Here is a 27,398-nt window from a genome sequence, read left to right on the forward strand (position 1 = left end):
AACAACTTTGCGTCAACTAAAGAGGGGGTTAGTATGCTGGATATCCCAAGGAACCTAATATTGAATCAGAGACTCCCCAAAATTAGTGTGAAGTACCAATGATTAAGAAAGCAATAATACTAAAGAGTGACTAATCCCAAGGTTTTAAAGTCAGGAGGTGAGAACAAGTGCATGCCCTGACTATAATCTTCCAATCTATCCATTTGGATACCGTTTGTTTTGATTGGAAAATCTTGCAGGTTGCTCTACTATTTTAAGAAAAGTTAGACCAAGAAACAGGGAATTATAGACTAGTTGGCCAAACACCCATTGCTGGGAAATTAATACCTTTATAATTAAAGATAGAGTCACAAACCCCACGATCAATGAAGGTACTCTAAACATATAAAGTGTCGGTCATGCCTGATAAAACTGATTGAATTCTTTCAATCAGAAGCGGTGACGGTACTAGACAGTGAATGTCCATGTATGTTATATAAATAATCTCCAGAAGGCATTTGATAAAGTCCTTTTGTGCAACTGTTAGCTAAGGTTGAAGCTCCGAATTGATGGCAGTTGATTAATCTAATTAGGAGATTGGCTGAGTGTCCGGAGACAGCAGGGTAGTGGACCGGTGCTCAAAAATGTAGTGGTTTCACACCAGGATCCGTGTTGGGGTCCCCAACTATTCATCGTGTTTAGATGGGATAATGAGGTGGAGCGCCACACTTTCAAGTCTGCCAGTAAGACAAAGATGAGTGGTGAAGAAGCATAACATTTCAAAGAGATATTAATTAAGTGAATGGGCAAAAGGATTTCAATCTGCGCAAATGTGATCAACCAGTTTGAACCTAAAACGATAGGACAGCATTATTTTTAAATGTTGAAAAGTTAGAAAATTGGGGTCCAAAGAGATTTGGTGGTCCAGATACATAGATCATTACAATTCCATCAGCTGGTACAGAAAATAGAAAGGCTAATGAAATGCTTACAATTTATATCTAAAGTGGTAAGATTTATGCTACAGCTTATCAGAGTGGTAGATGGAACAACTCTGAGTTCTGAATACCACAATTGGAAAAGGATGTATTGGTCTTGGAGGGAGAGCTTACCAGAATGATAACTGGACTTCGTTAATTACTGGGAGCGATCTCACAAATTAGGGTTGTGAATTTAGAAAGTTACGGTATGATTTGATGTTTTTGAGGTATTGCGGGAAACGGAGTTAGTTTCTGTACTGCATGGGAAGTCTAGATTTAGGAGGTATAGGCCTGGATTTTTGCCCACTGGTTGGGAGTGCAGAGCAGGGACCTTTTCCGCTTGGCAAACCTTTTTTAAAATAGATTTAGAGGACCCAATTATTATTATTTTCCAATTAAGGGGCAATTTAGCATTGCCAATCCACCTAACCTGCACATCTTTGGGTTGTGGAGTTAAATCCAAGCAGATGCGGGGAGAATGTGCAAACTCCATACGGACAGTGACCCAGGGCCGGGATTCAAACCCGGATCCTCAGTGACATAGTCATAGTGCTAACCACTGCGCCACGTGCTGCCTGCTCTGCAAACCTAACCATGGAGAAAGTGGCCTGGAGGGTCTTAATTTTGCTTTTGGGGTGGCAGAGCTCCCTATGAGTTGAGTAAGGTGACTCTAGAATGAGTGCGGAGGATGTCTAATGTGGAGGGGGCTGCTGGGTGGAAGGCCTGCCTTAGTGCACCTACACTGCATCAAAGTTTAAAAAAAAACACAGGTATATGACTCCCAGTGGTGGGGATGGGCTGAGTAGTCCCACATCAGGTGGTTCTCCCACAAACTCAAAAATAGTCTCTTTTACACGAAATAGCCCGCAAATACAGGGGAAAAAAGTATCCCCGCACCTCAACCGAATATGCTGAGCAACAAACTCGAGGCTGAAAAGAGACCAGAAATGGGGGAAAAGCCAGGAGCTGAGCCGGCAGACGCACAAGACGACCAGCTTGGGCCACGCCAGAGAGAAGGACCGACCCACCGCACAAGGAGCCTCCCCTCAGTAGAGGATGGTTGGAGGATGTTTATCACAAGGGAACTGAGGGAATATAGAGAGGAGACAAAAACGATATTCAGGTGGCAATCACATAAGCTCTGGCGACCATGCAGGTGGCCCTGGATAAGGCGGAGAGGCAATTGGAAGCCCAGGAGAGTACCATAAAGGAGTTAGAAAAGGCTTCAACCAGATCGCCACACTGGAGAAGGACATGGTGAGGTTGGTCGTGACGCAGGGGAGTCTGAGGCGAAAGATTGAGGATCAGGAAAACCGATCAAGGTGCCAAGACCGTGATAGAATCCAGCGCTGGGCAAGAGAGACGAAAGCTGTAACTGGGAAGGTCACCGGATGTGGATCTACCAGGACATTGGGACTGACTTGGCGAAGTGCCGGGCAGAGTTCAATGGGACGAAAGCAGCCATGCACAAGAATGGTGTTAAATTTGGGATGCTGTATCCGGCCAAACTCTGGGTCACATTCCAAGGCAGGAAGCACTTCATGGCCCCTGCAGACTTACTCACTTAGCTTCTTACCTACCTACTTACTTACATACTTTAATTAATTAAGTGACCGTCTCGAAGGACACTTTGCGTTGACCGCATTACCTCGTTCTGAGGATTGGGCGTTGCACGGGAGGAAGGAAAGAGCGAGGGCAGCAGAGCGCAGAAAGGGCGAGGAGAACGGCAGGTAGGGAGAATAGACAGTGGGCGACGGGTGGATACATAACTGACCCCAGGAAGGGGGACCACCCACTATCGGGAAAGCTAGCATCAGGAAGCATGAGCGAGTGAGGGGCCGCGGCGCATCTCCCACAAGGCGGAGAGTGCCTGGTTAAGGGGGGGGGGGGAAGAAGAGTACGCATCAACAGGGGAACAACTAGAGGAAGAAACTAGGGGGGTGGGAATATGGGGGGGGGGCAGCAACAGGTGGGGGGGGGGGGGGGAGAGGAGGACGTGGGGGATGGGGTAGAGAAAGTACCATAGAGGAAACGTAAGAGCAAAGATTGTAAGGGCATTAGGCAGGCTACAACAAGCCACACGTGGCAACTTGGAACATAAAGCACTGCAAGCAGCCACTTTGGAGGGCCCCTGATCAAAGGGAAACCCTGGAGTTCAGGGGCGCGTCCACCAACCAGGTAAGTGTGGTTGATACCGCAGGAGGGTGAGAACCCCCCCCCCCCCCCCAATCAGGATAGTCACCTGGAACATCAGACTTAACGGCCCAGTGAACAGGTCCAGAGTCTTCGTCCACTTGAAAAGTATGAAAGCTGACAGTCTTTCAAGAGATGCTGATTGGTTAATGTGCAGGTGCCCAACTGGGACGACATGGAATTTATAAAGAAGACAATGGTGGAAATCCCCGATGTCGATACGCACCAACATATCATGATTTTTTTGGGGGGGGGGCCTTAACTGTGTACAGCAATGTTCTTCAAACTCTGAGGCGCGACCCGCTGGCGGGTGTCAGGAGGGTCGCAGAGCCGTCCTTCGCGGCGCTCCCGATCGCGCAAATCCCCGCACAGTAGCTGGCTTTTAATAACGCCGGCTGCAAGTGGCCTTTAAAATGGCCGCGAACACGTAAAACAAATTTGGCCGCATTGCGCATGCGTGCGCGATCATCGGCGTGCATTTCCAAAACTATGCGCATGCGCGGCGATGATCGGGCGCGCATGCGCAATGTGGCCGCTATTTTTTAAACGGTCGCAGCTTTTTGTTTTACAAGTTCGGGAGGGGTTTTATTCATTTTATTTTATTTTTTACAAGTTTTGGGGGGGGGGGGGGTTTATTCATTTTATTTTTTATTTTTTACAAGTTCGGGGGGGTTTATTTAATAAAATTTTACAGAAAGAAATGCAGAACTTTGGACAGATGGAGACTCCATACTTTCCGACACCGGAAGGCTAAACCTTCATCCAACAGGTTCCATTGGAGGAGTGTGTACGAGGGCCAAAGGGACCCAAACCATTTCCTCCATTTTTATTAGCAGCAAACAAGGTAAGAGAAAATGGTGGATCACTCCGGTCGGCCGGGTTGGGTCCCGAAAGTCGGCCGGGTTGGGTCCCGAAGGATGGCCAGTTGGTAAAAATGGGTCCCCGGAAAAAAAGTTTGAAGAACACTGGTGTACAGGACCCACGGACAGACAGGTCGAACCCCAAAATGGGGAAGACCTCCCAACATGGCGAAAGAACTCTGCTTATTCATGGAGCAGATGGGGACAGTGGGCCCTTGGCGGTTCACCCAGCCAGGGGAGAAGGAGTTCTCCTTTTTCCATGCGCACAATGTATATACACAGATCGACTTCTTTGCCGTGGTGAAAGTGGTGCTTCCAGGGTTAGTAAGAATGGAATATTCCATGATTGTAATCACCGACCACGCTCCACATTACGTGTGTGAGAGGTTGGAGATGGGCTGTGCCCAGCGCCCACCATGGAGGTTTGACACGGACCTCCTGGCCGATGAGGCTTTCTGCGAGAAAATATCACAGGCCATAGACGAATGTACTATTTTTAAAAATAAATTTAAAGTACTCAACCCATTTTTTCCAATTAAGGGGCAATTTAGTGTAGCCAATCCACTTACCTTGCACATCTTTTGGGTTGTGGGGGCGAAACCCATGGGACAATGTGCAAACTCCACACGGACAGTGACCCAGGGCCGGGATCGAACCTGGGACCTCGGCGCCGTGAGGCAGCAGTGCTAACCACTGAGCCATCATGCTGACCTTTAGACGAGTATACTACTAACAATTAGAATGGGAAGGTCTCGCCCTCCACGTTCTGTGAGGAGCTGAAGACTGTAATCAGGGATGAAATGATTGCCTACTAGGCATGTAGAGATAGGGAAGAGAGGGTGGCTAGGCAACAGCTAGTCGATTCCATACTGGAGGTAGACCGGCTGTATTCCGAGGCCCCGATTGTAGAGCTTCTGGTGAAGAGGAAAAATCTACAAATGGACTTTGAACTACTCTCCATGAGGAAAGCAGTGCACCAACTACACCAGACGCTGGGGACCCTGTGCGAGCACAGAGACAAAGCCAGCTGCCTGCTGGCTCACCAGTTGAAAAAGCAGGCAGCCACGAAGGAAATAGCTCACATAGAGATAACAAAGGCAAATAAACTAGTAGCGAGCCGGAAAAGGTCAACAAGACATTCAAAATCTTCTACTGGGGACTGTACACCTCCCGAACCCCCCCTGCGCAGGGGACTTGGGGATGAAATGGTTGTTCGATGGACTAGACATGCCAGTTGTGGGAGAAGATAGAAAAGGAGGGCTGGAAGCACCACTAGAACTGGGCAAAGTCATGGAGAGTATTAATTCTATGCGGCGGGGAAGGTGCCGGGACCAGATGGATTCCTGGCAGACTTTTACAAAATATTTACGACTGCACTGGCCCTGCACTTGCGGGGAGATGTTCATGGACTCCCTGACGAGGGGCACCCTGACGCCTATGCTAGCACAAGCCTCAATCTTGCTGATACTCAAGAAAGACAAAGACCCAACAGAATGTGGGTCCTACAGACCCATTTCGCTGCTAAACTCCGACGTGAAAATACTGGCCAAAATCGTAGCCAGGAGGCTGGAGGACTCTAGCAGAGGACCAAACAGGCTTTGTCAAAGGTAGACAGTGAACATCGAACATCAGGCACCTGCTAAACGTGATAATGACCCCATCTGGGGAGAGAACACCAGAAGTGATATCTCTGTGGGTGCAGAAAAGGCCTTCTACAATTGAATGGAAGCACCTCAAAGTTACTGGAGCAGTTCGGGCGTGGAGCAGGGTTCATCGCCTGGGTGAAACTCCTATGTAATAGCGCACACACGGCGAGTGTACAGACAAATACCACCAGCTCTAAATGCTTTCAACTGCATAGGCACAAGGCAGGGATGCCTGTTGTCTCCGTTGCTGTTCGCCCTAGCGATTGAACCACTAGCGATCGTGCTCAGGGCGGCATAGAATTGGAACGGGAGGGTACCTGGAGCACAGTGTCTCACTCTGTGCGGATGACCTGCTGCTCTACATTTTGGATGCACAAAGCAGCATGGAGGGAATCATGAAGCTCCTGCAAGAGTTTGGAGCCTTCTCAGCTACAAACTCAACCGGAGCAAAAGTGAGATCATCCCGGTGAACCCGCAAGGGGAAGAGGCTGCTATTTAAACCAGCCCATCACAAATTCCGCTACCTGGGGACCCAAATTGCTCATGACACGGATCCACAAATAGAACATGACCAGTCTGGTGGAGGAAGTAAAAAAGGACCTTCAGATGTGGGACACACACCCACTCTCCCTGGCAGAGACCCCACTCTATTTCAAACCTTAGGTCATCCTCCCGCTTTTCCCTCGTCTCTTCCAGTGATGTGCCTGCCCTTCCTATTAGTCACCCTTCCTTAGGATGTCTACGGCCAGTAAGTCCTATAACTGCGACTTTTGCTTCCCTCCATAGGAAGTTTTTGACCTGCATGGATCTTAGCTTGTTACCCCTCGTCAGCTGGGTCTGATCTGTTAGTTCAAATATTATCAGTCTGTTATCTGTGTAGAGATCCCAACTGTCAACATCCCGCGTCCTGTCTCCACCTTTTGAAGGTGGTGTCCATTATATGAACCTGGGATCCCCCAAAAGATGCTGCAGAGAACGAGAACCACTGGGCTGCAACTGTGGATAGGCTGCAGGGGTGTATAAAGGAGCCAGAAGCCGAGTGGGTGCGAATGGAGGAGGACTCCTGCACGGAGACCTTCCTTCTGGCCGTGGCTGTGCTCTCCATCCCCACCGACACTCTGCGAACCCAGTGGTGAGTGCAACACTCCGGTCATGGAACTGTGACAGCACTATGGATTAACCAAAATGTCCATTTAAAGTCCCCATCTGCAAAAAACACAGGTTCACATAATGGAGTAGTACATAGACCCCACATAACCAGAACCCAAATGAGCAGGTTATTCCCAGAGATGGGTGACAAATGCGAATGGTGCCAAGGAGGTCTGGCCAACCATGCCAACATGTTCTGGTCTTGCCCCAGACTTGTCAGATTCTGGACAGTATTCTTCGAGGCAATGTCCAAGGTGGTGGGGATGAGGGTGAAGCCATGCCCGATAGTGGCAGTCTCTGGGGTGTCAAAACAGCCAGATTTCTTCATTGGGTGGAGGGCTGAAACCGTTGCCTTTGCCTCCCTAATCGCCCGCTGGATAATCCTGCTCAGCTGACAATCAGCAGCACCACAAAGCTACAGACTGGCTGGAAATAGAGAAAATTAAATTTCTGGGGTGTCAGAAGTAAGCTTCCGCAAAACATTCACCCAGTTGTTCCAAGACCTGTTTATAGTTAACGGCCAATAAACCAGAGGAAGGAAGTGGGAATCCTCGGTACAACAACGAACGCAAACAAAAAGGGAGGGGGGGAGAAATAGAAGCGTGGAGGCCAACCATGCCCAACAAACCTAATAATAGTGTCACGCCAACCAAACAGGAACAGGACATAAGAATTGATGAGGGAAGATGCCAGATGAGGAATTGATGCCAGAAGCGGACGGGGAGGCAGGGGACCCAGCTAGAAATGAATGCCTGCTGGAGAAAGTAAAATAAGAAGTCGTAACCGTTGTAAATAACAAAACTGCTGTAAATAATGAAAGGTGACCGATGTGTATATTTTTATGTTCTTGATGTGTGGTCACGCTTGCATTTGTTCTGTACAACATGAAAAATCTTTAATAAAAACATTAAAAAATATATATATAAAACAGTCCTCAGCACCTCGTGCCCCTTCATAGCTTCCATGCCAGCCTATGCTCTCTGCCCATATGAAAGATATATCGTGTCTCTCGTAAAGGGCACCCTGGCTATCTAAGCAAATTCACAAATATCAGACCTATCCGGTGTAATTTGCATGCATTGGGTTTAAACTTCGCTCAGACCAAATATGCATGTGCGAATCCCATTCCTGCAACTTTGAGAATTGGAAGTGCCATTTTTTTGACGGAGGGGAAGGGGGTCCTTCTGGATTCTGGCCCTTTTCTGCTGTTTTCACAGAGCGGGCCCTCCGACAACATTACAGCAGTTCCCTACATCAGGTTCATTCCCTTTGCCAGGATGTATCTTGGCCAAATGTGTTTCAAGTAAACTTCAAGGATTTCAGAATGCTACAAATGAATTGTAAGAATACATTTCTGCTTGAAAATGAAGGTTGTCTCGGCTTGGAAACCCAATGGTCTCCTTTGAAAGATTCTCACAAATGACGCAGTTTTGGTTTTCTTGTTTTGATCCTGCACTGTATCTCATAACTTGTCTCAGTTCCACCTCGTGTCAGAATAAATAAGTGGAGGTCCTGGAGCTGTGTGTTATCGGAGATCATATGTGGCTAAACCTATTTAAAATGTCATGATATTTATATGTGCATTCTTAACATATAATGCCCCCAGGATCACCTAGAGTGGGGGCTCCTTTATTTTTTGTTGCATTATGTGGAGGATGCACATACTGAACCCTATGAAGTAGGTACTCTTATTTTTATTACATTTGTTCAAAATGAATCAATGACTGTTCAATAACCACTTTTTTTTCTCCCTGCTAGATTCCCATCATTTGTGAGAAAGGGTTGCCTGTGGGGCACTCCAAAGTAACAATTCTTGGAAATCCTACAATGGGTAAAAAGAAATTCTTCACTGACGCAGTAATTGATATTTTTAAAGATGAATTGTATTTAATTTATCTTAAGTTCTGACTGAAATTTTAGAGCATTGAATTTATTATCCTTAACCTAAATTAAAGTCTCTAAAACGATGACAAAGTGTGACACATGGCACAGTGGTTAGCACTGCAGCCTACGGAGCTGAGAACCCAGTTCGAATCCCGGCCCTGGGTCACTGTCCGTGTGGAGTTTGCAAATTCTCCCCGTGTCTGCGTGGGTTTCACGCCCACAACCCAAATATGTGCAGGGTAGGTGGATTGGCCATGCTAAATTGCCCCTTGATTTGGGGGGAAAAAAATAATTGGGTACTCAAATTTAATTAAAAAGCACAACAAATAAATGAAAGAAAGAAAGAAAACTATGACTGAGGGTTTAATGATTTCTACCTTTCCACCCCCAGGTATTTATCTTTCAAAATACTGTGACGTACTTCAGCCCAATCCTTTGGCAAGTGGAAAGAAGGCAGAGATGATCATTTTCAAAATTATAAAGGTAACGTCTGACTTCATTTCTTTTGAGGCAGCTGTTTTCTCTCATTTTCTCTTCTCAATCCTACCCCAACCTCCATATCATTCCTTTGCCATGCAATGTACTTATTCTGTCTGGTTTAATGTTAGATTGCAAGAGATTGAAGAATAAAGACTTCAATGTTAAAGTATAACATTTTGTCGTGGGAGGATGATTTTTATCATTTCTAATGTGGTGAAATTTTCAACAAAGTTAATTCATGGGATGTGAGCATCGCTGGTGAGGCCAGCATTTAGTGCCCAGAGAAGGTGGTGGTGAGCTGCAGTATTGAACCATTGCAGGTCATGTGGTACACCCAGAGTGCTGTCAGAGAGCGAGTTCTAACATTTTTTCCCCATAAATTTAGTGTACCCAATTAATTTTTTCCAATTAAGGGGCAATTTAGCATGGCCAATCCACCTAGCCTGCACATCTTTGGGTGTGGGGGTGAAACCCACGCAAACACTGGGAGAATGTGCAAACTCCACATGGACAGTGACCCAGAGTCGGGATCGAACCTTTGACCTCGGCGCCGTGAGGCTGCAGGGCTAACCCACTGCGCCACCGTGCTGCCCGAGTTCTAACATTTTGACGTAGTGACAGCGAAGGAACAGTGGCATATTTCCAAGTCCGGATAGTCAATGATTTAGAGGTGACCCGCCCAAGTGATCCAGTATGTCTGCTGCCCTTGCCCTTCTCGAAGGTGGCAGTCGTGGGCTTAGATGGCTTTTTCTAAGAAGCCATAGTGAGTTCTGTAGTGCATCGTGTAGATGGTACACACTACTGTCACTGTGGGTTGGTGGTGGAGGGAGTGAATGTTTGTGAATGGGGTGCCAATCACTGGGCTACTTTGTCCTGGATGATGTCAAGCTTCTTGTGTTGTTGGAGCTGCACTTATCCAGGCAAGTGAAAAGTAATTAATCACACTCCTGACTTGTGTCTTGTAGATGGTGGGCAGCCTTTGAGGAGTCAGGAGGAGAGTTACTCATTGCAGGATTCCTCACCTCTGACCTGCTCTTGTAGCCATAATATTTATGTGGCTAGTCCTGTTGGGTTTCTGATCTATGGTAATACCCCCCCCCCCCCCCCTCTCTCCAAGATGCTGATAGCGGTGATAATACCATTGAATGTCAAGGGGCAATCATTGAATTCTCTCTTGTTGGAGATCGTCATTGCCTGGCACTTGTGTAGCACAAATGTTACTCGTCACTTATCAGCCAAAGCCTGGATATTGTTCAGGCCTTGATGCATTTGGCCATGGACTGCTTCAGCCTCTGCGGAGTTGTGAATGGTGCTGTGCATAGTGCAGTCATCAGTGAATATCCTCACCTCTGGCCTTTAGATGGAAGGAAGGTCATTGGTGAAGCAGCTGAAGATGTTTGAGGCTAGGAGGTTACCCGAAGGAACTTCTACAGTAATGTCCTGGAGCTGAGATGATTGACCTCCAACCACAACCATCTTCCTTTCTGCTAGGTAAACTCTCAACTAGTGGAGCGTATCCCGCCCCGACTCCCATTTGCTGCAGTATTGCTAGGGCTCCTTGATGCCATACTTGGTCAAATGTTGCCTTGATGTCAAGAGCAGTTATTCTCCAAAACATTGTATGTTTTCAAGAAGTTAGATATTGCTCTTGGAGCTAAAGGGATCAAAGGATATGGGGGGGAAAGCAGGAACAGCTTACTGTTGGATGATGATGAATGGTGGAGCAGGCGCGAAAGGCTGAATGGCATACTCCTATTTTCTGTGTTTCTACGTTTTTCACCTCCTCTCTAGAGTTCAGCTTTCGTCCATGTTCGATCCAAGGCTGTAGTGAGATAAGGAGTGAGAACCCAAACTGAGCGTCAGTGAGCAGGTTATTGCTAAGCAAATGCCGCTGAGTAAATCTTCGCTTGCTATCTGAGTGGAGGCTAGTTGTTGTCTTCGGCCTTGTAAAAATGGAGGTCGTCTTTGGAGCGGTATTGAGAGGGCTGTGAATTGATCCCTGTCAAATCGCTCATTACCAAATGATGCTTTGAACACGCGTATCTAATTTTGACTTGTTTAATTTAAATTTTTCAGGGAAGGGTGAAAGCAGTTTTTGATAACACCACCAAGAATCTCACCCCTCCAACCCCAAAGCACGATTGCCATGTCTTTAGAAACCTTAACCGGGTCATTTCGCTGTTCACTTACAGAGCATTTGACCTTACACAGGTACCTTTTGAAAACTTTCTGTATCTTTAAGCTTATGTATTGTAACTTTCATCCAAAAATAATAAATATTTGACTTAATTTATTAGTACTTTTGGAAAGTTGATAAATCAGTTTACTGTTGCTACCATATGATTGACACTGTCATTTAAATGAACTGATGGCTTCATTAGCGTATTAACATTGTCACTTAAATTTTTCAGTTTTATCTCTATGAATTTGGAAATGAAGGCATACGACAGTATCCAAGACATGTTTGCCCATATGCTGTGGTATCCTTTGTTTACAAGGAAAATAAAATTCCCAAAATACCCAAACCACTTGTGCTTAGGTAAGGAAAGTATGTGTGCATTTCATACTGTCGGAATGAAAAGGGACTGTCTAGAGAATAATGCACAGTATCAGCTTGCGTAATTATGCACTTTGTAATTTAATTTGTCTATTTTGGTTTTGGTTTCACCTGTCTTGAAAAATACTTGATGTCAGTGTCTATATGCGCAATTTCCCTGGAGATCTTCTCCACTTTGAGCCGGCAGTTTGCGGTGTCGAGATGCCGGCGTTGGACTGGGGTGAGCACAGTAAGAAGTCTTACAACACCAGGTTAAAGTTATAAGACTTCTTACTGTGCTCACCCCAGTCCAACGCCGGCATCTCCACATCTTGAAAAATACTGACTTGGGAAAATACTGACTGAGTGAGCACAGATTTGGGATTGAATCCTGGATTTTCTTGTGGCTCAATATCCTGCTGGTTGGGTGTTCCTATGGGTCTCCTCTCCTCTCCTCTCTCTCTTCTCTTCCCCCCCCCCCCCAACCTCCGGTCTTTATTTTTCTTTGTCCCCTCCCGTTTCTTTCTATAGTTCCCGTTTCCCCATCTTACTCGTTGCTGGCCTTGAACAGGTCGACAAACTGCTCCCATGCGTTTAGGAAGCCTTCCTCCGACCCTCTGATGGCATACTTATCTTCTCCAAGTGGAGAAATTCCGAAAGGTCAGCGAGCTAGTCTGCAGCTGTGCTGCTGATCACCAGCCGAGCAGGATTCTTCGGCATGCAATTAGGGAGGCGAATGCTAGGGCGTCGGCCCTCTTCTCCATGTGTAGCTCTGGCTGCTCTGATACCCTGAAGATTGCCACATTTGGGCATGGCTCCAGCCTCACAATCTTGGATATCGCCTCAGAGAAAGCTGTCCGGAACCCAGCAAGTTTGGGACAAGCCCAGAACATGTAGGTGTGGTTGGCCAGGCCCCTCTGGCACCGATCACATTTGTCCTCCACCTCTGGGAAGAAACTGCTCATTCGGGTTCTGGTCAGGCGTGCTCTGTGCACCACTTTGAACTGCATGAGGCTAAGCCTTGCACAGGAGGAGGTGGAGTTGGCCCTGCTCAGTGCGTCGCTCCAGAGTCCCCACAACACTTCTGTCCACAGTTCTTCCTCCCATTTCCGTCTGGTCTCGTCAAGTTGTGTTTGGGCTCTGCCCAGTAGCTGTCCATGCATTTTCCCCATATAGTCCCACTTTGTTACTGTGTGTGTTTATCAGGGCCTCTAATAGTGTAGTTTCTGGGGCCCTGGGGTACCCTACTGTCTCTTTGCAAAGGAAGTGCTTTATTTGCTGGTGTCTCATTTCCTGTCCTGTCAGCAGTTCCCACTCTTCCGTCAGTTCGTCAAGTGTCGCTAGTCTGTGCCCAACGTAAAAGTCCCTAACTGTCAGTGTGCCCCCGTCCCGTCGCCATTTCCTAAAGGTAGTGTCTAGCGGCTGGGGGGAATTTGTGATTGCCGCAGATGCGAGCCATGGGGGACTTCCTAGGCAGCCGGAAGTGCTGTCTTAATTGGGCCCACGTTTTCAGTGTGGCTGATAACACTGGGCTTGATGTGTACTTTGCCGAGGGTGTTGGGAGTGCTGCTGTCGCCAAGGCCCGGAGGGTCGTTCCCTTGCAGGAGGCCTCCTCCATCTGTACCCACTCTGCGTTGGGTTCGTTTACCCATCTTGATCACAGATTTCTACTGGGTTTTGCATTGGGACTTTAGAGAACCAAAATGGCACAGCCCTCTTAAGGTGATTTGGGTCCGTTTGAACAAGACAACCAGTGATGTATCTCTTTAACCAATCAGATTGAAGAATTGTTAATGAGTATGCTCTAAAACTGGATGCTTGTCTGAATATTCTGTATCTTTTGTAGGTCAGCAATATGTTGCTGCTTTAAAAAAAAAAAAAAATCTTAATTATTTTTTCCAATTATGGGGCAATTTAGCATGTCCAATCCACCTTCCCTACTTATCTTTGAGTTGTGGGGTGAGACCCACACAGGCACAGGGAGAATGTGCAAACTCCACACAGACAGTGACCCGGGGCCGAGATCGAACCCAGGCCCTCAGCGTCATGAGGCAGCAGTGCTATAACCACTGTGCCGTCGTGCCACCCCACGGTGCTGATTTTTACCTCATTATCTCTGGATTAGTGAGTGGTTAGTTCTGGCAAGATTGGTGATTGTTATCCTATAGAATTTGTGTATGAGAAAATTGGTTCGACCACTGCTGTTAAGTGGCCTGCTGATGCTTGCATTAATAATATCTACTTGGGTGAGATATAGAAGGATGATTGGGAAATTTTCTTGCACAGGAAGGAGTTGATGGCTTTGAATAGGATGGGAGAAAATTCATGGGCGGGTAGGCATGGTATGATCTGCGAAGTTGACAGGACAGGTTGCATTCCTCTCTCAATTCGGGTTATTTGTGAAGTGCAATTGCTTATTGATTAATATGTTTTTTTTTGCTCTTGCAGCATTGACGGCACCCAATCAGGTATGTTCATTCTCATTCATAGTTTGGAAAGGAAAGTTCAGAGCAATATGTACTTGATGTGTTTCTTTGATTTGGCTAGAACCATAGTAGTATCTAATTGAGTTGGGGAGAGCAATGACCACAAATCTAAAATTTTCACAACTCATAACTGTTTTCCGTGAAAACTGCATAACAAGATTTTTTTTTTGTTGCATTTACTGCAAGCTTGACATGCATCTTTAGTGGCTGGCAGTGACACCAAAAGAATATTTCCACTTTATTAAGGCCAGGAAAACATGTTTTTTAAAACACATTGACTTTGTGAATCTGTTATGTTCACTTGCTGCTGATTGCATGAGGCCTTGTGTCGAGCTACTGAGGTGAAGTACAACATAAATAGGACTGTAGAATGGTTGGTGAGATTTATTACCATTTGAAAATTACATGCGTGTTGGCAACCGAATTCTAGTGTTCTAAGATCCATGTTTAAAATTTCCAACTCAAACCTTAGACTTGTGTTTCCCCGTCTGATTTGCCAGTTGAATCTTAGCAGGGCTGATTTGAATCTTTTGAGTGCAGTGGAAAAGATTCTGTGATGAGTTTGTTAATTGAAATCATTGTTAAATGCAGGCTGTTAATGAACATTGCGCGCAAGAACTCTGGTATTTTATGGAAAATTTGTGTTTCACAGTGGTTGTTTTCAAGATACTTGGCATTAAATTTGGTGCGTGCAGATATGCAATCATTGCGGTTTGCAGTGATTTTCTTAGGATATCTATTCTATTCGTCATTAGTGCCTTTGTAATTATAGTAGTGGTGAATCAAACCGTTCTTTGTCCTCTCCACTCCTTCAAAGGTCTTGATTGCACCGTAGTTGGGATTCCACATTTTGGATAGGGAGATTGAAAGTCCTCCTGGGATCTAAACATTAGTACTGCTTTGAGGTCGTCACCCTATGTCTTTTATTATTATTGTCACAAGTAGGCTTACATTAACACTGTAATGAAGTTACTGTGAGAATCCCCTAGTCGTCACACTCCGGCTCCTGTTCGAGTACACACAGGGAGAATTCAGAATGTCCAATTCACCTAACAGCACGCTTTTCGGGACTTGTGGGAGGAAACCCACGCAGCCACAGGGTGAGCGTGCAGACTCCGCACAGACAGTGACCCAAGTCGGGAATCTGACCTGGGACCCTGGCGCTGTGAAGCAACAGTGCTGTCACCGTGCTGCCCCAATGTGGCCTTTTCAGTTTTTACAGAGTTAATTTGAAATTTTTGGCTGCAGGCTTTGGTTTCTTGCAGCATAGTTCTGAAATAATAAAATAGTGTACGTGTAAACATTTTTAGTTGAGACCCTTCAAATAGTTTAATTTAGTTGATACAAAGGATTTCTCTCCAATTTCAAACCACTCCTGGGTTCTGGTCAATTTAGTAACATTTAGCACTGCTCAGGTGTATCATGTTATTTTACCACTTTCTGCAGCAAGATCTCCATGCTCATTTTTTTCAGGATCTGTCGCATTCCACTCGCTGCGTTAAGTTTTGTACTTAACTTTTATGGAGTGTGTAATTGCAGATGTTTGGAACAAAAATATAAAGTAACTTGGTACCTCAATCACCTATGTACTTATGTACCCAATTTTCATGCAGTAGTTCATATGTGTTTGAATTTGGGTTTGTCGGCACTTCTATTGCCCCTAATGTAAAACCAGTGTTTGCTGAAAATCTGAAAGAAAAACAAAGTGCTGAAAATACTCAGCAAGTCTGGCAGCATCTGTGGAGTGAGAAGCAGTGAACAGTAACTAGTCAATTCTGAAGAAGAATCATATTTGACTCAATATGTCAAACATCTGAGGTGTTACTCTGTCCACAGATGCTGCCTGTTTAGTATTTCTAGCACTTTCTGTTTTTACTTCTCATGTACCTGAGCAGTTAAACATTTAAAGACTGATTATCTTGCAGTTAATCATAGAATTTACAGTGCAGAAGGAGGTCATTCGACCCATCGAGTCTGCACCGGCCCCTGGAAAGAGCACCCTACTTAAGCTTACAACTCCATCCAACCCCCGTAACCCCACCTAACCTTTTGGACACTATGGGCAATTTAGCATGGCCTCACACCTAACCTGCACTTCGGACAGTGGGCGGAAACTGGAGCACCCGGAGGAAAACTATGTAGACACGGGGAGAAAGTGCAAACTCCACACAGTATCCCGAGGCTGGAATTGAACCTGGTACCCTGGAGCTGTGAGGCAGCAGTGCTAACCACTGTGCCACCATGCCACCCCTAAACATTTAAAGACTGATCATCTTGCAGGGGAAAGCAATGCTTGAAAGTAACTTATGGTTATTGTCTTCCCCACCACCAGACGCAGTTCTATTCTTTGATTACTAATTTTTCTATTCTTTGATTACTAATTTTGCTGATCCAATGTCAACCCTTAATTCAGCTTTCTGAAATAAACACTCCTCCTTTTTGGTTTTTTTTGAACCTTTTCTTGGCCATTACAATTGTCTAATTTCAGACACAATCCTTCGTTCTTATACCGTCAGCTTTCTAAACTCGTGGGTCAGGATTCTCCGAGCAATTGGGAGAATGGGGTGTCGGATCCGGGATGCCTTCCCGCGATTCTCCAGCGACTGGAGAATCGGTGCCAGTCGGCCCCCGCGGCAATTCTCTGCGGACAACCGTCCGAGTTCCCACCGGCGTGGTTCACGTATGGTTCCGCCCGACGGGAGCTTAGACTCTCTGCTGAGGTGGCCATCCTGGTGGGGGGATCCGCCACTGGGTGGTTGGGCGGGGGGGGCGCGCGTGATCGGGGGGGTGGCCTACTTCTTCGGTGTTGGCCCGCTGTGTGGGTCCGCCATGTTGCGCGGAGCCGCCACCGCAGGCGTGGACTCATGGTCGGAAGTGCAGGTCCCTGTAACGGCAGCTGGAGCTGCGTGGAGCACTCCGGGGCCCTGCAAGCCCCCTTAAAAACGGCGAATCACCCCGGACTTTCTTGAAAAAAAAGTCCGGAATGATTCGCGTCCGTTTTCTCGCGGGTGTGGGGACGTAGCCCCGTTATTGGAGAATCCCGCCCTTGATCTGTCTTCGATTTGTATCTCTATTTTTCTGAAATTTGAATTTTCTCCATGGTTAGCATATGCTATTTGCTCATTGTATGTTAACTTTGTTTTTTAATTGCACTTTTATGAATTGAGTTGTCTCTGTTTAGGAACGTGTTACACCATCTGGAAAGGACAACTAATGAACAAAGGGAGGTTTCTGTGCTTTGGCTTATTACGGTCAGCTACCGAGCCATTTCTGCCATTCAAACTGTAAGTAGCATTATTTTATGCTTTGTTTTATTTGTTCAATGGAAATATTTCTGAAGAATAACTGGGAGTGACTATATTGAATGTGATGCTTAATTATGGTCATGTACAATATAAGTTGTACTGTTTTTGAAAGGGTTCTTTGGAATAGAAACCAGTGAAGTTCAAACATTCTGTATTGGAAGAAGGGAGAAGAACGTGCTAATATCCTAGATAGGATTTTGGTATGTTAAGTAATTTGTAGCTGTGAAATACTAATGAAAAAAAAATTAAAACCTGTCAAAAATAGTACTTGGAATGGATTTTTTTTTTATAGTATAAATTTAGAATACCCAATTCTTCTCTTTTTTTCCAATTATGGGTCAATTTAGCGTGGTCAATCCACTTATCAGTGACTCAGTGTGGAGTTTGCACATTTTCCCAGTGTCTGCGTGGGTCTCACCCCCACAACCCAAAGATGTGCAGGATAGGTGGATTGGCTACATTAAATTGCCCCTTAATTAGAGATAGAATTGGATACTCTTTTAAAAAAATTAAAAAAAAATTTAAGTGTCCAATGGTTGAGTGGAGCCGGTGTAGACTCGATGGGCTGAATGACCTCTGTGACTATGTAGCCTCTGGTTCTTTTGCCAATTGCCATAAAAGGTGACCCCTGATTACTATTTTTCTGCCACTGTAAATGGTTTATTTTCATTTACTGGGACTGTAACAGAACAATACATGACGTGAAATTTGCTATAAATCTTTTTAAGAACACCAAACCCAGCCTCTCCAGTGTCTTTTTCTAACTAAAGTCTCTCATTACCATTCTAGCAAATCTCTTCTTCTTTCCAAAACCTTGACACAGTTCCTAAAGTGTGCCCAGATTTGAACATGCTACACCAGATGAGTCCTTACTACTTCTAGGGTTTAGCCTAACTTGCTTGCTTTTATTTTCCATTAATAAAGCCATGGATCCCAATGTTTTAACACCCTTTTCAACCTGTTTTGCCACCTTCAAGGATTTGTGTACCTGCAACCCCAGTTCTCTGTCCCAGTATCTTGTTTAATATTCCACCATTTAGTTAAGATTGCATCTCATTCTCTATGACAATGCATTACTTTGCATGTGTTAAATTTAATTTTTATTGATTTGTTCATGGAATGTGGGTTTTGCTGGTGAGGCCATCATTTTTGGCCCATCCCTAATTGCCCTTGCGAGCATTTAAGAGTCAACTACATTTGCTGTGTATCCGGAATCCCCTGTAGGCCAGAGCAGGTAAGGATGGCAGATTTCCTTCCAGAATATTTGTGAACCAGATGGATTTTTACAGCAATCAATAATAGTTTCATAGTCTCATTACTGACGCTAGCTTTCAATTTTACATTTTAAAAATTAATTAATTGAATTTAAATTCCCGCAGCTGCAAGGTGGGATTTGAACCAGTCCCCAGACCATAAGCCTGGGCCTCAGAATTACTAGTCCAATGTCATTGTTTGCACTGAGTGCTGAATTTGGGTGCATTTGAGTACTATAGTGAGAGTTTGGTGACTGAGGGAGTGCTGAATTTGGGTGCATTTGAGTGCTATAGTGAGAGTTTGGTGACTGAGGGAGTTGGGTGAGGAGGAAACAAGGTGCTCCTTTCATTTCATTTCCTCAAAGAGCGAGAAGGGAGCCGGGAGTTTACAGAGTGCAGCTGACTGGGAGCAGAATCGGAGGACGAAGTTCCAGTTGGTCCACAGGGTAGCTACATTCTGTAAGATCAGAGGGGATGGAGGCTAGGACAGTTGCATGCTCCTCCTGTAGGATGTGGGTGGTGAGGGATACCACCGGTGTCCCCGCTGACTACACCTGTGGGAAGTGCACCCAACTCCAGCTCCTCAGAGACCGTGTTACGGAACTGGAGCTGGATGAACTTCGGATTATCCGGGAGGCAGAGGGGGTGATAGAAGAGTTACAGGGAGGTAGCCACACCCAAGGTACAGGACAAGAGTAGCTGTGTTTCAGTCAGGGGAAGGAAAACAAATGGGCAGACAGTGCAGGGATCCCTTGTGGCCGTTCCCCTTCAAAACAAGTATACCGTTTTGGATGCTTTTGGGTGTGACCTACCGGGGGAAGGCCCTAGCGGCCAGGTCTCTGGCACTGAGTCTGGCTCTATGGTTCAGAAGGGAAGGGGGGAGAATAGAAAAGCAATAGTGATAGGAGACTCGATGGTTTGGGGAATGGATAGGAGATTCTGTGGTCGCGAGCGAGACTCCCGGAAGGTATGTTGCCTCCCGGGTGCCAGGGGCAGGGATTTCTCGGATCAAGTCCACAGGATTCTTAAGGGGGAGGGGGAGCAACCAGAAATCGTGGTGCACATAGGCACCAACGACACAGCTAAGAAAAGGGATTAGGATCTAAAATGTGATTTTAGGGAGTTGGGTTGGAAGCTAAAGAGCTCCAGGACAAGCAGAGTAGTGATCTCAGGATTGCTACCGGTGCCATGTGCAAGTGAGGCAAGGAACAGAGTGAGTACAGCTGAACACGTGGCTACAGGACTGGTGCAGGAGGGAAGGCTTCAGATATGTGGATCGTTGGGATATCTTCTGGGGAATGTGGAACCTGTACATGAAGGACGAATTGCACCTAAACTGGATGGGCACCAATATCCTGGGTGGGAGGTTTGCTAGAGCTCTTCGGAAGGGTTTAAACTAGTTTGGCGGGGGAATGGGTACCAGAGTTATGGATCAGAGGATAGGGTAGCTGTTGAACAGGCAGAAATAGTATGCAGCAAATCTGTGAGGAAGGATAGACAGTTGATAGGGCAAAGTTGCACTCAGTGGAATGGGTTAAAGTGTGTCTGTTTCAATGTAAGGAGTGGCAGGAATAAGGGAGATGAACTTAACAGCATGGATCAGTACTTGGAACTACGATGTTGTGGCCATTACTGAGGCATGGATTTCACAGGGACGGGAATGGTTTTTAGATGTTCCGGAGTTCAGATGTTTTCAGAAGAATAGGAAGGGAGGTAAAAGAGGAGGGGAGTGGCACTGGTAATTAGGGAGTGCACCACAGCTGCAGAAAAGGAGATAGCTGAGGAGGGTTTGTCTACTGAGTCAGAATGGGTGGAAGTCAGAAACAAGAACGGAGCAGTCACTTTATTGGGAGTTTTCTATAGACCCTCCCCATTAGCAGCAGAGAGATCGAGGAACAGATTGGGCGACAGATCTTGGAAAAGTGCAGAAGTAAGAGTTGTTGTCATGGGCGACTTCAACTTCCCTAATATTGACTGGAACCTCCTTAGTGCAAATGGTTTGGATGGAGCAGATTTTGTCGGGTGTACAGGAAGGATTCCTGACTCAATATGCAGATAAGCAGACTAGGGGGGAGGCCATATTAGACTTGGTGCTCGGCAACAAACCGGGCCAGGTGTCAGATGTCTCGGTGGGAGAGCATTTCGGTGATAGTGACCACAACTCCTTGACCTTTACCATAGTCATGGAGAGGGATAGGAACACACAGTATGGGTAGGTATTTAACTGGGGGAGGGGAAATTATACTGCTATTAGACAGGAGCTGAGGAGCATAAAGTGGGAACAATTGTTTTTGGGGCAATGCACAACAGTAATGTGGGGTTTGTTTAAGGAGCACTTGCAGCGAGTGCTGAATAGTTTTGTACCACTGAGACGAGGAAGGAATGGTAAGGTGAAGGAGCCTTGGATGACGAGAAGTGGAGCTTCTAGTCAAGAGGAAGAAGGAAGCTTACATAAGGTTGAGGAAGCAAGGAGCTGACTTGGCTCTAGAGGGTCACAAGGTAGCCAGGAAGGAACTCAAAAATGGACTGAGGAGAGCTAGAAGGGGGCATGAAAAAGCCCTGGCAGGAAGGATTAGGGAAAACCCCAAGGTGTTCTACACTTGTGTGAGAAATAAGAGGATGATCAGAGTGAGAGTAGGGCCGATCAGGGACAGTGGAGGGAACTTGTGCCTCGAGTCTGAGGAGATGGGGGAGGCCCTAAATGAATACTTTGCTTCAGTATTCACTAGAGAGAGGTGTTGCTGATTTTCTCCTTGGTTCAATTACTCTGTTTTATTACCTTTGCTCTCGAGTCGCCAGGTATCTTTATGATACCGCCACGAGGTTCAAGTCCGAGTAATGATCAATAACCCAATACACCGATTAGTAAGATTTAAATCAAAGCACATTTATACACAGTAATCGCTACTCATGCACAAATTCTATGTCTAAGCTACTTCTACAACTAACAGGCCTATACTTAACTTTGAACTGGCCCAACAGGTCAGGGGAACAAATGGCCTTTTGTTCGGGTTCTGAGTCTGCGGGATTCGAAGTTGGTACGGATTGGTAGCTAGGAGTGCCTATCTCGTAGCGAGCGTTGAATTAAGACTTACGATTTTGATGATCACTGGAGCCACTGCACCGGTCATGGTCAATGTTGATTCGTGTTGCTGGGTGACCCGGGCAGGAAGAAGAGAGCGATTTGAACTTGGGGCTCAACTCTTATAGTCCCCAGGGGCTTCCTGCCTTTCGGGGCGGACCCTGTACCTGGTCCCAAGTGATTGGACTTTGTCCCAATCGCTTGGTTCGATTTTCTCCAATACTGGAGCGGTTCCCTGATCGATGGGCAGTCTTGAGGTGCTCGTTCGCCTCCTTTGTGTTGGCTCCTGCTGGCGCCGAGGAGTCTGGCTTTGCTTTGTGTGTCAAAAATGTTATTGTTCCCGGGGATTACTCATCAGTATGCAGATGGCTGTTACTTTGTTATGCTGATGGTTGCTGGTATCGATGTTGTCTGGTTTTTTGCAGAGGTAAATACACAGCAAACTCGCACCGCTGGTTTTTGTCTTGTTGGCTGACTTTCCCATCAGCCTTTGCCGTTCGCCATTTTGAATCGGGAGTTGGCCAATTTAGGTGGCTACAGAGGGACCTTGTTGCCCATGAGAACAGTGTGAACCAGGTTAATAGACTCGAACAGGTTGATATTAAGAAGGAGGATGTGCTGGAAATTTTGAAAAGCATCAGGATAGATAAGTCCCCTGGGCCTGACTGGATATACCCAAGGTTACTACGGGAAGCGAGGGAGGAGATTGCTGCGCCGTTGGTGATGATCTTTGCGTCCTCACTCTCCACTGGAGTAGTACTGGATGATTGGAAGGAGGTGAATGTTGTTCCCCTGTACAAGAAAGGGAATAGGGAAATCCCTGGGAATTACAGACCCATCAGTCTTGCGTCTGTGGTGAGCAAAATATTGGAAAGGATTCTGAGAGATAGGATTTATGATTATTTAGAAAAACATAGTTTGATTAAAGATAGTCAGCATGTCTTTCTGAGGGGCAGGTCATGCCTCACAAGTCTCATTGAATTCTTTGAGTATGTGACGAGACACATTGATGAAGGTCGGGCAGGATTGGCCCGACCTTGTATGGATTTCAGTAAGGCATTTGATAAGGTTTCCCATGGTAGGCTCATTCAGAAAGTTAGGGGGCATGGGATACAGGGAAATTTGGCTGTCTGGATAAAGAATTGGCTGGCCGAAAGAAGACAGTGACTGGTAGTGGATGGAAAGTATTCCGCCTGGAGGTTGGTGACCAGTGGTGTCCCGCAAGGATCTGTTCTGGGACCTCTGATCTTTGTGGTTTTTTTAAATGACTTGGATGAGGAAGTGGAAAGGTGGGTTAGTAAGTTTGACGATGACGCAAAGGTTGGGGGAGTTGTAGATAGTGTTGAGAGTTGTTGCAGCTTACAGCAGGACGTTGACAGGATGCAGAGCTGGGCTGAGATGGCAGATGGAGTTCAACCTTGATAAATGTGAAGTGATTCAGTTTGGAAGGTCGAATTTGAATGCTGAGTGCAGGGTTAAAGGCAGGATTCTTGGAAGTGTGGAGGAACAGAAGGATCTTGGGGTTCCACGTACATAGATCCCTCAAAGTTGCCACTCAGGTTGATAGAGTTGTTAAGGCTTATGGTGTGTTGACTTTCATAAACTCAAGACCCGCAAGGTTTTGCTGCAGCTTTATAAAACTCTAGTTAGACCACACTTTGAATAATGTGTCCAGTTCTGGTCGCCTCATTATAGGAAGGACGTGGATGCTTTGGAGAGGGTACAGAGGAGATTTACCAGGATGCTGCCTGGACTGGAGGGCATGTCTTATGAAGAAAGATTGAGGGAGCTAGGGCTTTTCTCACTGGAGCGAAGAAGGCAGAGAAGTGACTTGATAGAGGTGTACAAGGTGATGAGAGGCATGGATAGAGTGAATAGCCAGAGATTTTTCCCCAGGGTGGAAATGGCTGTCACGAGGGGACATAATTTTAAGGTGATTGGAGGAAGGTATAGGGGAGATGTCAGAGGTAGGTTCTTTACACCGAGAGGGGTGGGTGTGTGGAATGCACTGCCAGCAGAGGTGGTGGAATCAGACATTTAAGCGACTCTTCGGCACATGGACAGCAGTAAATTGAAGGGGTGTAGGTTAGGTTGATCTTAGATTAGGATAAATGGTCGGCACAACATCGTGGGCTGAAGGGCCTGTACTGTGCTGTACTGTTCTATGTTCTATTACCAATGCATCCCTGTCTGCCGGATCTGCCCATTTCATTAGTCTGTTACAATCCTACTCATTGTATTCTACATTTAAGTTTTGTATTATCTTGAACCTTTTAAATTTATGCCCTGTAAACCAAATCCAGGACATTAGTAAATGTTGAAAAGAGTAGTGGTATCAATCCTGAAGAACTGCTTCCTCCAGTCTGAAAAACAAAGGTTTTGCATCAATTCTCCCGCTGTCTAATCCTACTGCTTTAATTTTACTAGCAAGCCTATTATGTTATAGATTTTTTAAAAATCTATATGCACCACCCTCATCAGCCTTCCATTTTAAAAGCAAAATTAATGTTTTTTAAATTTAAATGCGTGTAGTTTTCAATACTAAAATGAATTAACGGCACAAATTGAGGTTAATAGATATGATTTTCTAGCCATTACAGAAAGGTGGTTACAAGGAGATCAAAGCTGGCAACTAAATAGTCAGGACTATGTGAATTTTCATAAGGACAGGAATGAAGGCAATGGTGGTGGAGTAGCTTTGTTAATGAAAGATGGAATAAAAACGATAGCAAGAAATGATCTTGGATCGGAAGACACAGAATCCATATCAGTGGGAGTAAGAAATAACAAGTGGAAGAAGACATTGGTGGGAGTCGTCTATCCGAACAGCTATACTGTAAGAGGAGATAAAGGGCATGTAATAAATGCAGTACATTAATCATGGGTGACTTTAATCATCTTGTAGTTTGGGAAAATCAGATTGACAGAGGTAGCCATGAGGAAGAATTCATAGTGTGTATTTGGGACAGTTTCCTAGAACAATATGTTGTGGATCCAGCTAGGGATCAGACTATTTTGGATCTTGTGATGCGTATTGAGGCAGGTTTAATAAACAATGAATAAAAGATCCCCGAGGAGACAGTGACCATAACATAGTAGAGTTTAGCATTCAGTTTGAGAGTGAGAAACTTGGGTCAGAACAACTGGACTAAATTTAAATAAACTTAAATACAAAGGAATGAGGCAGAGTTGGTTAGAGTAGAGTGGGAAAGGCATTTAGCAGAAAAGACCGTTGACTAGCAATGGCAGACATTTATGAAAATAGCTCATGCCTCACACCAAAATATTTCCCAGTGAAGAAGAATTCTAGGAAGGGGATAAATCAGCCATGGTTAATCAAGGAAGTTAAGGATGGTATTATTCTGAAAGAAAAAAGATGCATGTGGCAAAGATTAGTGGTAAGTCAGCCGATTGGGAAAGTTTTAAAACCAATAAAAGCTGACCAAAAAAATAAGAGGGAGCAGATAAACCTGAGGGTAAACTAGCAAATAATATAAAAATGGACAGTAAGAGTTTATATAAATAAAAAGGAAGAGAGACCAAAATAAGCTCAGGCCCCTTGGAGAATGAGGAACCAGGGACTGGCATAAGAGTTAAATAATTCGCATATATCTTCACAGTACTGTAGAAGACACTAACGTTCCAAAAATACTAAATAATCAAAGGGCAAAAGTGGGGGGAGGAAATAAATACAATAACTATCACTAGAGAAAAAGTGCTAGTGGAATGAATGGGGCCAAAGGCCAACGAGTCCCCTGGACCTGATGGGTTGCATCCTATGATATTAACGGAAGTAGCTACAGATGTAGTGGATGCTACTGGTAGTAATCTTCCAAGAATCCTTGGATTCTGGAAGGTCCTAGAGGATTGGAAAACTGCCAGTGCAACACACTTATTCAAGAAGGAAGAGAGACTAAAACAGTTCACTATAGACCAGTTAGCTGAACCTATGTCATTGACAAAATGTTATAGCCCATTATAAAGGATGTAATATCTATTTAGAAGTAAATAATATAATCAAGCAGAGTAAGCATGGTTTCATAAAGGCTAAATCATGCCTGACAAATTTATTAGAAATCTTTGATGTGTGAATGAGCAGGACAGATAAAGGGGAACCAGTAAATATGATATACTTGAATTTCCAAAAAACGTTCAATAAGGTATTGCACAAAAGGCTATAAGAGCCCATTGTGTTTGGCGTAATATATCAGCATGGATAGAAGATTGGCTAGCTAATAGAAGACAGTTGGGATAAGAGGGGCATTTCAGGATGGCAACCTTTAACTAGGAGTGCTGTAGGGATCAGTGCTTGGGGCCACAATTATTTGCAATATATATATATTAATGACTTGGACGAGGGCCGTGAATATTATTTCTGAGTCTGCAGATGGCACAAAAATAGATGGGAAGATGAATGGTGAAGATGACACATAGAGGGCGCGATTCTCCGCTCCCGCGGCGGTTGGGAGAATCGCCTCGGTCGCCAAATTTTCCCGCGACGCCGGTCAGACGCCTTCCCGCGATTCTCCCAAGCGGCGAGAATGGCCCCGTCGAGTTCCGCGCGGCGCAGGCCGAAGAATCGCCCGAGACACCCAAAATGGCGATTCTCCGGCACCCCTGCTATTCTCAGGCCCGGATGGGCCGAGCGGCCAGCCCATAACGGCGGGTTCCCCCCCGGCGCCATCCACACCTGGTCGCTGCTGGCGGGAACAGTGCGGGAACGCTTGGGGGGAGAGATCCTGCACGGGGGGGGGGCTCAAATGGGGTGTGGCCCACGATCGGTGCCCACCGATCGTCGGGCCGTCCTCTCTGAAGGAGGACCTCCTTTCTTCCGCAGCCCCGCAAGATCCGTCTGACATCTTCTTGCGGGGTGGACTCCGAGGACGGCAACCACGCATGCGCGGGTTCGGCGCCGGCCGTGTCATGTGTGCTGCGCCGCCTTGATGCGGCTCCAAGGCCTGGCGCGCGTAAATGACGCGGGGCCGCTCCTAGCCCATTATCGGGCCCTGAATCGGTCGGGATAGGGGCCGTTTCGTGCCGTTGTTACCCTCGACGGCGCGAACACTGTCTCCATTTCGGAGAATACCGCCCATAGAGTCTACAGAAGGATAGTCAAAGAGATCTAGGAGTACAGGTCCACAGGTCATTGAAAGGGGCAACACAGGTGGAGAAGGTAGTCAAGAAGGCATACGGCATGCTTGCCTTCATTGGCCGGGGCATTGAGTATAAGAATTGGCAAGTCATGTTGCAGCTGTATAGAACCTTAGTTAGGCCACACTTGGAGTATAGTGTTCAATTCTGGTCGCCACACTACCAGAAGGATGTGGAGGCTTTAGAGAGGGTGCAGAAGAGATTTACCAGAATGTTGCCTGGTATGGAGGGCATAAGCTATGAGGAGCGATTGAATAAACTCGGTTTGTTCTCACTGGAACGAAGGAGGTTGAGGGGCGACCTGATAGAGGTATACAAAATTATGAGGGGCATAGACAGAGTGGATAGTCAGAGGCTTTTCCCCAGGGTAGAGGGGTCAATTACTAGGGGGCATAGGTTTAAGGTGAGAGGGGC

The 27,398-nt window shown here is 45.9% G+C and overlaps 1 protein-coding gene across 3 annotated transcripts in view; it reads left to right on the plus strand.

Moving 5' to 3' along the window:
• tasora (transcription activation suppressor a) overlaps positions 1 to 27,398 on the plus strand; it is a 116,799-nt gene that overhangs the window by 32,246 nt on the left and 57,155 nt on the right. For all 3 annotated transcript variants that reach the window (XM_072472451.1, XM_072472452.1, XM_072472453.1), the window contains exons 4-9: positions 8,566 to 8,638; positions 9,083 to 9,174; positions 11,248 to 11,382; positions 11,583 to 11,710; positions 14,156 to 14,175; positions 17,375 to 17,477. In XM_072472451.1, coding sequence (XP_072328552.1) covers positions 8,566 to 8,638; positions 9,083 to 9,174; positions 11,248 to 11,382; positions 11,583 to 11,710; positions 14,156 to 14,175; positions 17,375 to 17,477 — 551 coding nt within the window. The remainder of the gene's footprint in view (positions 1 to 8,565; positions 8,639 to 9,082; positions 9,175 to 11,247; positions 11,383 to 11,582; positions 11,711 to 14,155; positions 14,176 to 17,374; positions 17,478 to 27,398) is intronic.

Source organism: Scyliorhinus torazame, chromosome 13, assembly GCF_047496885.1.
Source record: "Scyliorhinus torazame isolate Kashiwa2021f chromosome 13, sScyTor2.1, whole genome shotgun sequence".
In the NCBI taxonomy this organism is placed as follows: Eukaryota; Metazoa; Chordata; class Chondrichthyes; order Carcharhiniformes; family Scyliorhinidae; genus Scyliorhinus; species Scyliorhinus torazame.